At 29.4% G+C, this 15907-nt stretch overlaps 1 protein-coding gene across 1 annotated transcript; it reads left to right on the top strand.

The window, feature by feature from the left end:
* The first annotated feature begins 1380 nt into the window (after window positions 1-1380).
* On the top strand, window positions 1381-2672 carry LOC109789151 (BOI-related E3 ubiquitin-protein ligase 1). Its single transcript, XM_020348043.3, has 3 exons — window positions 1381-1607; window positions 1687-1939; window positions 2024-2672. The coding sequence occupies exons 1-3, from the start codon at window positions 1489-1491 to the stop codon at window positions 2522-2524; spliced, it is 873 nt and encodes a 290-aa protein (XP_020203632.1). The 5' UTR covers window positions 1381-1488; the 3' UTR covers window positions 2525-2672.
* The last annotated feature ends 13235 nt before the right edge of the window (window positions 2673-15907 follow it).

The raw sequence follows: 15907 nt of genomic DNA, 5'->3' as shown, positions 1-15907 counted from the left end.
TTCTTATAAAAGTGTTTTTTTAAATAAAATAAATATATATTTTTTAGTTTTTTTTTATGTTTTTATCTAAATTTTTCTTTTAAAAATGAACAATTTCTGCTTTTAAAAAAAAAAAACTCCTATTTATTTTTTAAATAGTTATTTTTTTTACAAAGCACTTGTTTAAAGATATTTTTTTAAGTTTAATTAAACGGATCGTATATCAATAATATTTATAACTAAATGACCAAATTTGTAACGAATGATTTTGAGGACTAAAAATAACTTATATACAAAACTACGAGGAGGAAAAGTAAATTTAAAGTCTTATTTTAATATTTTCTTGCAATTAAGTATTATCAATTAATATCATAAAAAAGCATTATCATTTAATAAAGACTAATTCATTTAATTTTAAGATTCAAAAGTCAAAATCTTGAAACTACAAATATTTAAAGATTTAATAAAATTTGAAAAAAAATCTTAATTATGGTAAAGCATTTTTAGTGAGAGTTGCTTATAAATAATTTTTGTATTATACTATTGTCATATAAGTTCTGATCCATTTTATAAGTTATTTAAATTTTAATAAAATAATTTTATTTTATTAAAATTTAAATAAGCCATAAAGTAGATTAAAACTGATATGGTAATAGGAATTGTTTATAAACAATTCTCGTAGAAGATGCTGTTATTACTGTAATTCAAGAAAATACTAATAATAACTCAAGCCATGAAATCCACATGGGTGAGATTGAGCAGTGATAATTATAAATGAAAAAAATTATTAATGTTGACCAACAATAATGCAGTCTATTCAAATACGATAACTGCCAAGCCAATTTAAGCAATAAACTGCATAACGTCTCTAATTTAAGTTTTTTCTTTTTTATTTAAAAAAAAAGTGGGTCTTTTCGTTTCCCCGTTAGATGAGGTGAGAGTAGTAGTAGTAGTAGTATTCAGAATTTCATGGTTGAACGTTGACCGGTTGCAGGCCTAGCGAGATGGCGTGGACCTGCACCGCAGCAGATTTTTTCACGGCAGGCGAATTCGTCCGTACGGTACACAAGAGTTTAAGAAGAAACGGAGGCAAAACAGCGAAGAAACCGCTCCCGAACAGAAGTGGGTCCCACCCCACTCACGCACGCACCTCGCACGTGGCCAGTTTTCCTCGTCGCGAAAAAACAAAAAAAGAATGGGAAAAAATGAATTTAAATTAGGGATAATTTTAATACGGGAGAAAAAGTCAAGTTTGATAGAGTGGATTGTATAATAGCGTTCCACGATTCACTTAATTGCGCCATACGTATACCGTGTTTGGATGACGCCACGAGATACAAAAGGAATTAATTAATTAATTAAATTAAATTTAATATCCGCTTAGATTTTTCTCTCTCTAGAGTTTTGACTTTGTGTTGTTGTGTCTAGGAATGGCACAAGAGGCAAAGGCATAAATAAACGGGAGTGGTTCATTTGCATGCTTTGCTATTTGCTATTTGCTATTTGCTAATGCTACCTATTCTCTCTCTTTGCCTCAAGAAAAGGAAAAAGCGTGAGTCACAAGACATGGCAGTTGAGGCTCCTCACAATCACATGAATCTCATCCCTCCGCAGTTACTCACCGCCAGGTAACCCAAACAAGCCCCAAAATCTCGTCCTCTTTATCTGTCGTGTGAGTCACAACTGACACGGTTTAGTTTCAATCAGAGAAATGACGACGACGAATAAGGCGCAAATGGACGGTGGTGGTGGTGGTGGAATGGCTCTGGCGTCCACGGTGTTACCCTCCGACAGTGGCCTCACCTACCACATCCCCCTCCCGAGGAAGCGCTCCAGGGACAGAGACTCCCAATCCAACGCTCCCCCGCTCCCGCAGAAGCCCAAGCTCTCATCTCAGCCCTCCATCTTCGACCATCTCCACAGCCACCAGTACGAGATCGACCGCTTCATCGCGCAGCACGTGAGTCTCGTTTCCTAACAACCTCTTTCAACACGTGACTCTGAAATTGGTTAATTGATGATTTATTTTATCTTGTTTGTCTAGACGGAGAAGGTTAGGATGGAGTTGGAGGAGCAGAGAGTGAGGCATTCAAGAATGCTGGTGACGGCGATACAAGAGGCGGTGGCCAAGAAACTGAAGGAGAAGGACGAGGAGATTCACCGCGTCGGGAACCTAAACTGGGTGCTGCAAGAAAGAGTGAAGAGCCTCTGCGTCGAGAATCAGATTTGGAGGGAGTTGGCTCAGACCAACGAGGCAACCGCCAATTCGCTTAGGAACAATCTAGAACAGGTGCTGGCGCACGTTAGCCAGGAGCATCATCATGACGACGACGCTGAGTCCAGCTGCGGCAGCAACGTCCACCGCGAGGGCGGCGGCGGAGGAAACGATAAAAGGATGTGCAATCGGTGTGGGGTGAGGGAATCGATAGTGCTGTTGCTACCGTGCAGACATCTCTGTCTCTGCACAATGTGTGGGTCCACCCTTCACACTTGCCCTCTCTGCCATTCTGGCATCAATGCCAGCGTCCATGTTAATTACTCTTAGGAGGTCACATTTTACTTTTTTACATTACACCCTCCATAAATAGAAACACTTACTTTTTCTATTTTTCTATTCTTTTTTTTTGTTTTTTGTTTTTTGTCCGAAGGACTCTGTAAGGAAGCCAAAAAAAAAAGTAGAATTCTTTTGTTCATACTAATTTTTTTTTCTCTCTCTCTCTCTCGCTTAATTTCTTGAATCAGTTATTATTGCAATTTAGGGTTATAGAAATTATATTTTGTACTTGGAAAATGTGTGTCCCCAAACTGGCAATGGCATGAATTCCGGAAACGGCTATGAGTGGTTTCCTTTTGTTTGCTTTCATTATGTTTGGTTGAATTGAATGGGGGTAGTAGTAGGAAAAGTCTGAAAAGTTGGGATGGACCTAATATCTCCATAAAGTGAAAGCAAACAGAGTAAAAAAGATAAGTCCCTGTTGAGTGGTGTACAAACCCATCATGACATGCCCAACCAATACCCCATCATTTTGTTTCTTGTGCCATTAGGGGATGATGCTTCCTGCTTCCTACTTACTACAATTCTTTCTCCCCCTTTTCACACAAGCATCTCCTCTGTAACTGCCTATTGCTTCTACCACTTTCTCAATAATGTTAACCTTTATTCTCCTTACTCCTACATCAGATGGAACAAAGCCATCTCATCATCTTCCTCACCATAAGCATATCAAGATAAGTATAAACTTTTGCAATCGATAAATTATTAAAAAAATTATTTATTACACTCAAGTTTTTTTATACAATAAAAATTATTTTTTAATTAATGTTTTCTGTTTACTTCTCTTTAATTTTATTCAAAATTCAAAATACGGTTCAGTAGTACTAGCCTCTTCCATACACCAAACATTAGGTTAAATATAAAATTTATTCTTAGGGTGGGTCCCACTTTAAAATATATATAGTTTAATATAAACAAATCAAACATCAATAACTTGAAAAATGTTCTATTAGTTCCTTCTAGTATATGTCAATCTACAGTAACATATACGAGTATTTTTTTTTATCCATAAACTTGCTTTGGGCATTGATTGACAAATTAATAAGCTCTATCATGTATCATTCATTTTTCGTTCTTCCTTCTTATCCTAGCTTTGTTCACAAGTCCCACGTGATACTTTATTTATGGAATATCCTGAAAATAAATTTCCAAAATATAGACCGTGTCTGATGCAGGTTTAGGGTTTAACCACACTCGTAAAAACAATACGATCGAAATTTCAGCTACAAGGTGTACCATACTCGTAAAATCCAATACGATCGAAATTTCTGCTGCAAGGTACCACTTTGGAGTGTAGCAGTTAATTTGCTTATCACAAATTTACGAAGATTCCTTAACAAATTTTCTAATGTAAACTCAAAATTTTGATTTACAATTGCATAAATATTTCTCAATTTTTTAATTTACATCTTGTAGTTCTAATTTACATTAGTATTGATAACTTCAAATTATGTTAATTTTATTCCAAGTTATGACAAATAGTAAAAAAGTTAAGATAGAGCTTAATTATTCACAAAAGATGATATGCGTAAGACCAAAAAAAACTAGAATGCCAAAGACACCTCGGGTGGAGATACTGACAGTCTGATACCTTTCCCATTACATTAAAAAACTTGTCAAAATATATATATGATTGACATTATTTATTATTATTATTAAAGACTGAGCTTAACATGGGTTCAGTGACCCACATGTTTATTGATAAACCAGAGATTCAAAGAGAGTCCTCTTTGTCAGTACTGTATTTCTTAACTTTATCTTTTATCTTTTCCCAATACATAATCTTCTCTGGTGACTTGTCTGTCGCCAAAAGAAAAGAAAGGTCTGCATGGTTGAAGTTGTACTTGTGTTCTCAATTGGAATGGAATGATTGAAATGTCATATATCCTCTTCGCTCCATCTACTTTCCACTTTCCTGTTCAATTGCCTTTTGATTCTTTTTCTCGAGTCCACCACCACCTTCATGTTCTTTTGGAATAAAATCCACCTTGGTGCACAAGGAAGAAAAGACACTCCATTATTCACTTAACCAGAAAAATTCGCCAAACCACTCATCCATCATAATATGCTCCACTTTCCCCTCTGTATCTTAATCCAAAAATAAGAGTGAAGTTTAAACCAATCAAGCGACTAAAATAAATATATTTTAGCATTATTATATGAGGGGCCCTTGGTACTTGGCATGATGCCTTACCTCCCTCCATAATGGAGGTAGAATTCATTACTTGGTTTGATATTTGCAATTGGGTATTTGGAAAGTGGCAGAACTATAAGTAGGAATAGTGTGGAAGGCAATATGAGGTGGGTAAATGGTACATGTGTTGTTGGGCATTTACGGAAGCATGTGCTAAGTAAAGAAGAGACTGACATATCAGAATCTGACCCCTCAAAAACCAGTAACTGACACAATTTCAGGAGTCCCACCATGTGTTATAAAAATAAAATAATTTGATGCCCTAGTTTTCTTGGCTTCAGAACCACCTCCATTTAATGGAAAACGCCACGCCAAATTAAGGACATTTCACAAATAAAGCAGATAGAGAGAGATAACAATAAAAGTAAAAAGAAAATGAAGCAAGTAGAAAGGACATGCACGCACGTATAAAGAAAAAAAGACCACGGGGATCACATTAAAAAGGGGTCACTATCACCTTGCCATACAATATATTTCTCTGCACGCCAAACTGAATAATAAAAGGTGACAACGATTGAAATGCCCAACGGCCAACTCCACAGACTAATCAAAAGAAGGCTTAAAATATCCGTCACTTTTTGCAGCAACTAGCCACCATTCACAACAACCTCAGGCTCTCTATTCTAGATATATATATATCTCGATCAACTTCGATTCAACTCATATAAAAGTAATTAATAAAGGGTTTGTGGCAATTCCAAAAATAGACACCAAAATTACAAGGGTCACAATTTTGAATTTTGCTTATGATTATGGTATTAGGCTTTACAAGAGCTCTACAGAATTTACGAAAAAAATGAACAATATGGACTAAGTCACTAATCAAATTCATTTTCAGGGACATCAATTGCCAATTGGGTACGATCACGGAAGATAATGTAAATATAATTTTCACCAATGTTTGTCCAATAATTATCATTGACTCTCCAAACTCTGCAAAGTATGTGGGCACTCTCTTTCTTTATGATGCATAAAGGGAATAGTTTCCTTATCATTTTGCCAATGTTATACGCTGTCACAGCGAATCAGTCACGAGTCCTATTTCAACGTGTGCTTTGCCAAGTTGGTTTTGGTCCCAACACGAGAGAGTAATTGATTGAGATCTCAAAATTGGTCAAAATAACTATGAGCACAAGCTAAGTTTGGCTCATCGACATGGGCATTCCAAAGTGCACATTAATGGTTCTGCTGTTTCTTTACATTTTTTTTTCTGTAGCATATTTCATGACCAAGTGTGTAGAAAGGTAGTTGTGGACCCCTTCCCTTTATAGCGTTTGATCCATAAATTGGTTGCTAGTTACCAGTCGCAAGTTAGATGGATGGCTTTTGTTTGTGCTAATGCATCGTGAGTAGTGGATTCTTTCACCTATTTGTGACACATTGGTCGAATAGTGTCACATCTATTCTACATATTATGCACCATGCTTTTGAGAATTTTCCTTTACAGCTACGGTCCTCAGAACAAAGTGCTGATTTGGTGATTCACTTTAAGTCATCTGGTTGACCCATCTGCTACATTCACAGCATTAGCTTATTCCCACTCATGTTGGTCACAGATATCTTGCGATATTTCCACTGTGGCACATTCAGAAGCGAATAAGTGAGTGACAAGATCTTTTCATTGGAAAGCTATGCTTAGCGACTTGAGTTGCGCGATTAGCTAGTGTTTGTTTTCATGGATTTACTGTTCACAAGTAAAGAAAGGCGAAAAAACTTGTTGTTCGTTTCCGGTGATTTGCGACGACGAAAAGGCGAAGAAAAGAGGGGAGAAGCGTGATTCTCGTCCTCACACAAAAGCGAAGAAAGCAGAAGAAAGCCACGTAGAATTTATAAAAACCCGAAAATACCCTTCGCATGCATGCGTAGTGTGCCATGCAGTAGAGGAAGCATATACAAAGGAAGCATAATCGATTATGCAAGGCTACATAATCGATTATGCAAGGCCATAATCGATTATATAGTCTTGCATAATCGATTATACTGTGTATATATACACAACATAATCGTTTATGCTGTGCATATATATAGCATAATCAATTATGTTATATGTATAACATATAACATAATATAACATAATCGATTATGTTATATGTTATACATATAACATAATCGTATATATATATAAAATATTAATATTTAATATATAATATATATATTAAATATTAATATTATATATATATATATTAAATATTTAATATATATATATATATATTTAATATTTAATATTTAATTTATATATATAAATTAAATATTAATATTTTTATTTTTTTCACTTTTATATATATTAAAGTTTTTTATTTATATTATACAATTTTTTTATATTAAGAAAATCTTATTATTTAAATATTAATATCAAAAAGTGAAAATATAAAAAAAATAATACCTGTTTATAAAATTAAAATAATAATATTTTTTATTTTTATTAATATTAATATTATGTATTATAATTAGCATCATTATTATTTATTATGATTTTTATTATTTTTTTAATATTTATTTTTATTCTTATCATTATTTATTATTTTTTTAAAAATTATACTTATCAATATAATTTTATTGTAATTATTATTATTTATAATAAATAATATTATACTCATTTTAATCTAAGGGTAAAAGTATAAATCATATTTATTTATTAAATTTTTAATTTTTATCTATCATTAAATTTAAAGTAAATATTTAAATTAAATTATTTTTAATATTTTATAATTTTTTAAATTAAAATTTATATATTTATTTTTTAATTATAATAATTATAAACTTTTTTAACTTAAGGGTAAAATAGTAATCTTACACAATTATCAATTAAAAAAATTATTTTTATCTATCACATCAATCAATTCACTCACAAACTTTCACAAACTTTCACAAACTTTCTCTACACTTTCCACTCACTTTCCCTTAATCCAAACAACCTCACTTTCCACTCACTTTCCCTTCAAATCTTTCCTTTTCCACTCCCCCTTTTCCATCTTCAAATCCAAACAAAGCCTTAATGTTGGGTGCATGTATTTCAAAACTCTCTTTCTAGAAGGAACAAAGCTCACATAGCTTGGAAAAATCCTTTGGGAACTATTAGGATAACAATTAACATTCACTTTGTAGTTGAAAAAGAGAGGGTGACAAAACAATGAGTTTGGTCTCTCCTTTGTGTTAATTTTATTTATGTTTCCTTCTATATCGAATGAACAATAAAAAGTTGTGAAATACGGCGTATAATTTGGTGACACAATTCGGATAAACCTTATTTCAAATAAAATAAATAGAAGTAATTTAATGTAGTTAAAAATAAAAATATTTTGGGGGATTTGCCCTTCAACATATTCACGAGACGAATTTTCTTGCGCGGAAACCTACCATCTCTTATCTGTTGTGTAACATACACTTTGATATATAAATATTTATGTTTTGTTAGTTATAAACAATATGAGATTTTTTTTTTAAATATAACAATCTCTCGCATATTTTTAAAGAATAAAAATATTTTATTTTATTTTATAAAAGAAAGAAAAAAGATTAAAAAAAAAAAGAAATTGGATTCTCAAGAGGTTGTAATGCATCGGACTTAGAGTAGCAAATTATATAAATAAGACTTAGACGGATAAGATTTAACATACAAAGAGATTGGTGTAATAAATTATATGAACTAAAAAACACTTAACTTATATTAGTGGTTTACCAATTATATTATACTCTCACAATCCTTACTGTTATCATTGTTTTGTGCTACTAAGACTTGTGCTTGTATGTTATTCATGAGTGTTTTAAAGATTTCATCGAGATCTTATGAAAGTGGTCTCACTTGATACTCATATGAGTAATTTCATCAAGTATATGATGTAAATCATACATTAATCATAAGAAATATGAAAATTATTAAAAGTTTTATAATGTGTCAAATTTTCTAATTTAAAGCATAACTATAAAACTTTTCTCTTTAATACATCTTTGACATTTTCTTACATTAGAGAAAGGGACTAAGATTTAGAAAGAAAAAAAAAACTATTTTAGTGCTACTAGAATTGATAAGTGACTTATTCTTACCTATATGAACTTTATTCATGAGATCTCCAACTACAAAGGTTAGATTACCATCACTTGTTTATTTTCAATTGGCTTGAGTCTCATTCCTCTCAATGTTGCAAAAATCATTTTCCTTCTTCGGAGTTTTATATAACTAAATTTCCTTCTGACTTCACATAATTGATGGAAATCGTTTCATCCTTTAGCAATTGCTCTATCCACCAATAACATAATGAAAAAAAAGTAATTAACTCTTATTTCTTAAGCCATGATTAATTTGTATTTTTTTCATAAAAATTTCCTAATATTTTTAAGTATGGTTTATAACTTGTATGGATACATGCTTAGAAATGATTTAGAGAGTTTTTTTTATATTGCAAATAAAGGGCTTGTTTGGATAAACTTTTTCAAAAGCATTGTTAGGAGAGAAAAATATGAAAGAAAAATAAAATAATTTATTTTAGAAGTTAAAACTAACTTATACATGAATTAAAAATAAGAATTTAAGTAAGCTAATTGAATATGATTTTTACAAATTAACTTATTCATAAGTTAATTTTAAATTATAGAGAAACTTATTTTATTTTTCTTTTCTCTCATAAATGTGTTTCTAGATAAGTATACCCAAAGAGTTATTTTTAATAAAAAATATTTTAAAAACATGTATATACTTGTACCAAATAGGCTCTCAATCACTTTTTTTTTATCTATAATTTCATAAACTTTACATTTTAGTGTCTATATATTTTTTAATTTCTATACATATCATTTTTTTTCTTTTGATCTCTATAATCGCACAAACTTTTTTTTTAGTCTCTATTGTTTCCTAATCCTTTTCTTTTAATTCCATTTATCGCATAAACATTCTCTTTTAATTCCTAAAAAAAACAGATGTTTGAGATTAAAAAGGAACAAAATTAAAACCATGTATAGAAATTAAAATAAAATATTTTTAATTATATAGACCAATAGGTAAAGTTGTTTATATTGTACTATACTTTTTTACAACAAATAATAAAGGCTCACGCTCCTGAAATTGTATTTTTTTTAAATTAATTAAAGCTTACAATTTCAATTTCAAAATTAAATCATGTGCGATTTCAATTGAAAACATTTGTGGTGGATGAAATTTACATTTGATTTCGAAAATATAAACTATCCATCTATTTTCTCTTTGTCTCCAGCAATTGAAATCTCACTGAAGTATGAAGTGTTATGGATGTAAAGGTTGACTTGTGAAAAAGATTGAACAAATTGGTATCAGTTGAACAAAATGTGTGTTTTGGCTATAGCCAAGATATGTGACAAATTTTTATTTTCTTTTTTAAGTTTTTGGACCTAGAAAACACCATCACCAGTTCATCACATATAGCCATTACAATGCAAATATTGTACATCAAATCGTGAGGAACCCCATTCTTCTTCTGAGTATAACTCAAAGATAACCTTGACTGAAAAGAGTGTACAAGTGTCTAAGCCTTCTCAGGAATCATCACCAAGCATTCATATGAGAATTGAATATAATTTCTCTTTAAACAATGACATTTGAGTTTGTAACGATCTTTTGTAGTTTTAGATGGTGAATTTTAAGAGATGTTGGAAATAATTCCTCAAGCAATGGTGTATTAATGAACCTATATTCAATTGTTTCTTTATACATCTAATGTAAACGATCTTAATTAAATTTAAATCTCCATGAGTAACGGTTGTTTGATATTTTGGGATTGCTATTTAGTATTTGCAAATGGGGAGCGATCCGTTTACTCTATGAGTAAGTCTACTTAGATTTATTTTTTTTCAATAACTCGTGTTCTACATCAAATTTTAACGATCCAATCATTCAATTTAAAGTTCTTAATATAGATCAAATATGCAAATTTTTAGAAAATTTAAAAATCATTTGATACTTCGTTTCATTAATTCAAATCAATGTATAAAATGATTTTATGATTATCCGTCAATTTGAACTCATGAAACGAAGTATCAAATGATTTTCAAATTTTTAAAAAATTTGCAGATTTAATCTATACATTAAAAACTTTAAATTGAACGGTTGGATCATTGAAATTTAATATAGAATATGAGTTATTGAACGGAATAAGTCTAGGTAGACTTACCCCTAAAATAAATGGATCCATCCTCTTTACAAATACCCAAAAAATCGTCTCAATAAGTTTTCCTTTTACTATTTACACTCCAAATTTTTTGTTTAATTTTTTCTTAATATCCAAATTACCTTCAATTCACAGCCTTCCATTTTTTAAAAAAAGTTGGGGGTGACAAGAGAGTAGGGATCGAAGAGAAAAAGTTTGAAAAGAAAAAGGAGGGATGTGAATATAGAAGTTTTTTTACCAGTAAGAATGAATAGAGGAGACTTTTTATGTACATAAAACACTTCAAAAAGGAAAAAAAAAACTATTTGAAGAATAAAATGGGGGATAATGTCCCAAAACATTGTTGATGTACAAGAATGGGCCTATCTTTGGACTTTAGCACTCGGCCTTCATATTTTTTTTTTCCTTTTACTTTATGGACTGATAACAAAATGCTTGCACCCAAAACAGTGGTAGAATATGCTATCAATGTTCAAAGAATCAAAGTTATGCCTTTTATTTCACTACACATTGTAATACTCTTAATTATTTTATTCTAATCAATAACGTCTCTACAGGAATCATCTCTAAGGCTTTGTTTGGATTTGAGGATGGAAAAGAGGGAGTGGAAAAGGAGACATTTGAAGGGAAAGTGAGTAGAAAGTGAGGTTGTTTGGATTAAGGAAAAGTGAGTGAAAAGTGTAGAGAAAGTATGTGAAAGTTTGTGAGTGAATTGATTGATGTGATAGATAAAAATAAATTTTTTAATTAATAATTATAGAAGATTACTATTTTGCCCATAAGTTAAAAAATTTATAATTATTATAGTTAAAAGATAAATATATAAATTTTAATTAAAAAAATTATAAAATATTAAATATTAAATATATATATATATATATTAAATATTAAATATTAAATAATTATATTTAATTTAAAATATTATATATTAAATATTAATATTATATATATATATATATAAAAGATTATGTTATATATATATATATAACATAATCGATTATGCTGTATATATATATACAGCATAATCGATTATGCAAGGCTACATAATCGATTATACCCTTACATAATCGATTATGCTTCAACATAATCGATTATGTAAGGTCATAGTCGATTATGTATTCTTGTATAATCGATTATGTTTCCTTTGTATATGCTTTTTTCATTGCATGGCACACTATGCATGCATGCGAAAGGGTATTTATGGGTTTTTATAAATCTTACGTGACTTTCTTCTCCTTTCTTCGCACAAAAGCGAGGACGCGAATCACGCTTCTTCCTCCTTTTCTTCGCCTTTCCGTCGTCGCAAATCACTGGAAACGAACAATAAGTTTCTTCGCCTTTCTTTGCTCATGAATAGTAAATCCCCGGAAACAAACACTACCTAAGAATTGCGTTCGGTACACTATAGGGTTTTAGGGATGACAAATATAGTCGTACCCGCGAGAATCCATCCCGATTTTGACGGGGAATATCTGGTTTGACCAGGTACGGGTACGGGTACGGGTATGTACATACTCGTCCCGTACCCGTACCCGTACCTGTCCCCATTCACATTTTTAATTTAATACCCACTTTCAATTTAATTATATTAAAGAATTTTAATATTTTTTTATGTGTAATTATTTATTATAGTATGAGATAGATAAATAACTTAATTATAATTATAATATAATAAAAATAATTTAAAAATACCATATTTTTTTTACAAAAAATAAAAAAATTGACGGGTACGGGTACGGGTATACTCAATACCCGACAGGAATGGGAATGAGGATGAAAATCACATACCCGACGAGTACGGGGACGAGAACGGGGATGGATTTGACTTGTAGGAACGGGAACGGGTATCATGAAACCCATACCCACCCCGCCTCGTTGCCATCCCTATAGAGTTTACATTTTGAAAAGTATTTTTCTTAGTTTAATTATAACGTTTGAAATAATACAATAGCGTTATGTATGAACAACAAAAAGAAATTATTTATATTTAATGATATAATGAACTTAACTTAGTATTTTATTATTATTTGATTAACAAATAAAAAAGATTGTCTAAATAAAAAAAAACAAATATGTTAAAATAAACAACAAAAAAAAACAGGCTATGCACCATCAGTGTATGCAATTTTACATATGACTTTTTACAATAAATACTTTGTAAATAAGGTAAACAGTGATTGTTAAGTGGTTGACATTGTAATTTATACTAATAGTATAAAATCATTAAACCCTAAAATAAAAGACAAATAATAATCAATGACTTTTCATTTTTATCATATATGGAAAATGCATTAGAAAAGACTTAGACATTATCCCAGTTCAAAACATTCAAAATTTAGCGAGTGTAACCTCTCTCCCAAGTTTGGAAGTTTCCTGCTATATATCAAGTCATATTTGGGGTCAGAACCCCTTATCTCACCCTCAAATCTCTAGGTGATATTATATTCTTATTATTTTTAAATAGTTTTACAAATCACTTTTATGACTATTTAAGTACGTATTGTTGATACTATACGATTTTGCAAATTATAACATCTTCATAGCTCATGAAATAGTGTCTATAAAATGCAGAGAAACACCATTGATGGTAACATTGTTAATTTGCCATTAAGTGCAACATCTTCACAACACACATCATAGAATATCATCTAAATATCGAGACACAATCTTAAGTAGACTTTTTGATGACTTGGACGATACAATTTTTATTCTCCTAATATTTAGAAAATTTATCTTAATTTAAATTTATAATATGTGTAATAACCTAAGTTACTACGGACTGACAAAAATAAATTAAAAAATAAGGACTCATCACAAATATTTATTTTAAGGATAAACATAAAATAAAGAAAATGGTCTATGAAAATAAATTTTTGAGTTTGAAAATCAGTTAAGTGTAAAGAAAATATTAGCATCTTACAACAATGGTTACCTCTAATTAATTAAATAAGCTATTTATAACTTAAAAATATTTATCTCATCATATATTAATAAAATTAACTATGACAATCAAATATATTTTATTTTATAATTGATTATATTTTTATTTTAATGAATAATAAAATTGTTGTTGTTGTTATTATTATTGTTGTTGTTGTTGAAAAAAAAAAGAGAGAATATATTATTATTATTATTATTATTATTTTATATTTTGGGTTTGACTAGAATGATTTCCTACTCTGATATATCTTTATGTGAAATAGAAAATCAGAGTCATGTAGTTCTAAGAGAAAATAGTTGTGTTAGAATTTTTATAAAATTTTTATTTTTTTACAGATAATTTTTATATTTGTTAGATCTTAAAATTTATGAACTATCATATTTCATGGGTTTTAAATTTTAAAATTAATAGAAGTGTACACCCAAACCAATCTATTTGAATATTTTAATTATTATTTTTATTATAAAAATTAATCAAAGGAGAAATTTAAATATACTAAACTGTCACAACTTGTATTCTTGTAATTTCAAAAAGTTAAATAATGTCTCATCTGTTTAAGTCTTTTTTCATTTTGATAAATTCATTTATTTAATTGATATAAAAGACATTATTATGAATTTACAAGAAAATAAAATTAAATATTGAATAAAGCATTTCTAATAAATTAAAAACTTGAATACACAATATATTTATAATAAAAATATAAAAAATATGATAAAAGAAACTAATTTCAAGAAAACAATTTACTTTGGTAAAGCGTCTTTATCTACATAACAACTTATGCTTCTCCAATCAAAACCTTAAAAGAGAAAAAAAAAAAAAAACTATAACAACAACAACAAAATTACATGCCTAATGTTTTCCATTAGACCCTTCAAAAATTTACTGTAGCAGGTTCAATGTTTCTACTAATCTCAATTTTTAGATATCCAATTGATGAAATTTTTTATCATGTATTTGAAGGTTTAAAGTCTCCTCCTTACATGAGGGGAGGAGGACGTGCATGACATTATTATGGACAATATAAGATTTTTGATTGAGAAAAAAATAAAGTGAGACTTAACATTTTTTTTTTAAAACAAATCACATACTTTGGATTGATTTTCATCAAGATGGAGAAGAATTTTGGTTTTCAAGCTAAAGATAACAATTGTAAATTTATTTCAAGCTTTCCAACGTTGCAAAAAAACACCTTAAACAAATATTCATAGCAAAAGATATGATAGTGTAACTTAAGTTGTTGAACTAAAAACTTCAAACTTTTTTTTTTTCAAGTTATTTATTTAGATAAGAGTATACATACTTCTCATTTGTTATTTTATCTCTTCTAATTTATTTTTTTTACTTTTCTCTTTTTTTGTTATTTTTCATTTTATTTTGTATTATATTTTTTTTAATTTTTTTTATACCTTTTTTATTACTATTTTTCTTTCAAAATTTAAAATTTTCCGAAAGAAATTGGGTTATTATATTATTTTTAATTTACCCCACTCTCTTGTTTCTTAAAAATATAAATATTAATTTTTTTTAATAAGTAAGAAAACTAATAAAATGATATTATAAGAGTTCTTTTCTTTTAATAACAAAATTTCAACTTGGTAAGTTAGATTTGGACATTTGACTAAGATCAAAGCATGCTTTAAGAGTTAAAGAGAACTTCCAAAATAGTATTACTCACTAATAAAATTGTCACACGGTCAAATTTGAACCTGTAGGTAAAAATAATGAGATTAGAAACTAAATCTAGCTATACCGTCTCATTTAATTCTAGAGACCACACATCCTCTAGGGCTAGGCAAAAGACTTATGAAATTTGATTGTTCAAAAATGAAAACAGCAACGTCATGATCTGAAGACCACACATCTTATAAATTCTAAACCTTAAACTTTTTCAGTAATTTGTTTTGAAAGTACTACCATGATAAAAAAAATAAAAATAAAAATATGTTTTATAAATTAAAATTAACTTAAATATACATTAATTTATAAAATTGTCTGATATTAATCATATTTTTTCTCTTATTTTAACTTATCTAAACATACTCTAGGAAAAGGAAAGAGTATAAAACACAAAAAATAATATAAAAAAATGATGCGTCAAA

This window comes from Cajanus cajan, chromosome 3, assembly GCF_000230855.2.
Source record: "Cajanus cajan strain Asha chromosome 3, NIPB_CcT2T_4, whole genome shotgun sequence".
In the NCBI taxonomy this organism is placed as follows: Eukaryota; Viridiplantae; Streptophyta; class Magnoliopsida; order Fabales; family Fabaceae; genus Cajanus; species Cajanus cajan.
This window is presented reverse-complemented; position numbering and strand designations above follow the sequence as displayed.

Excerpts from the sequence above, each read along its gene's own strand:
- LOC109789151 (XM_020348043.3), top strand. The coding sequence starts at position 1,489 with ATGCTACCTATTCTCTCTCTTTGCCTCAAGAAAAGGAAAAAGCGTGAG. Across the intron at positions 1,608-1,686 it reads CCGCAGTTACTCACCGCCAG|AGAAATGACGACGACGAATA; the intron begins GTAACCCAAACA and ends AGTTTCAATCAG. Across the intron at positions 1,940-2,023 it reads ACCGCTTCATCGCGCAGCAC|ACGGAGAAGGTTAGGATGGA; the intron begins GTGAGTCTCGTT and ends TTGTTTGTCTAG.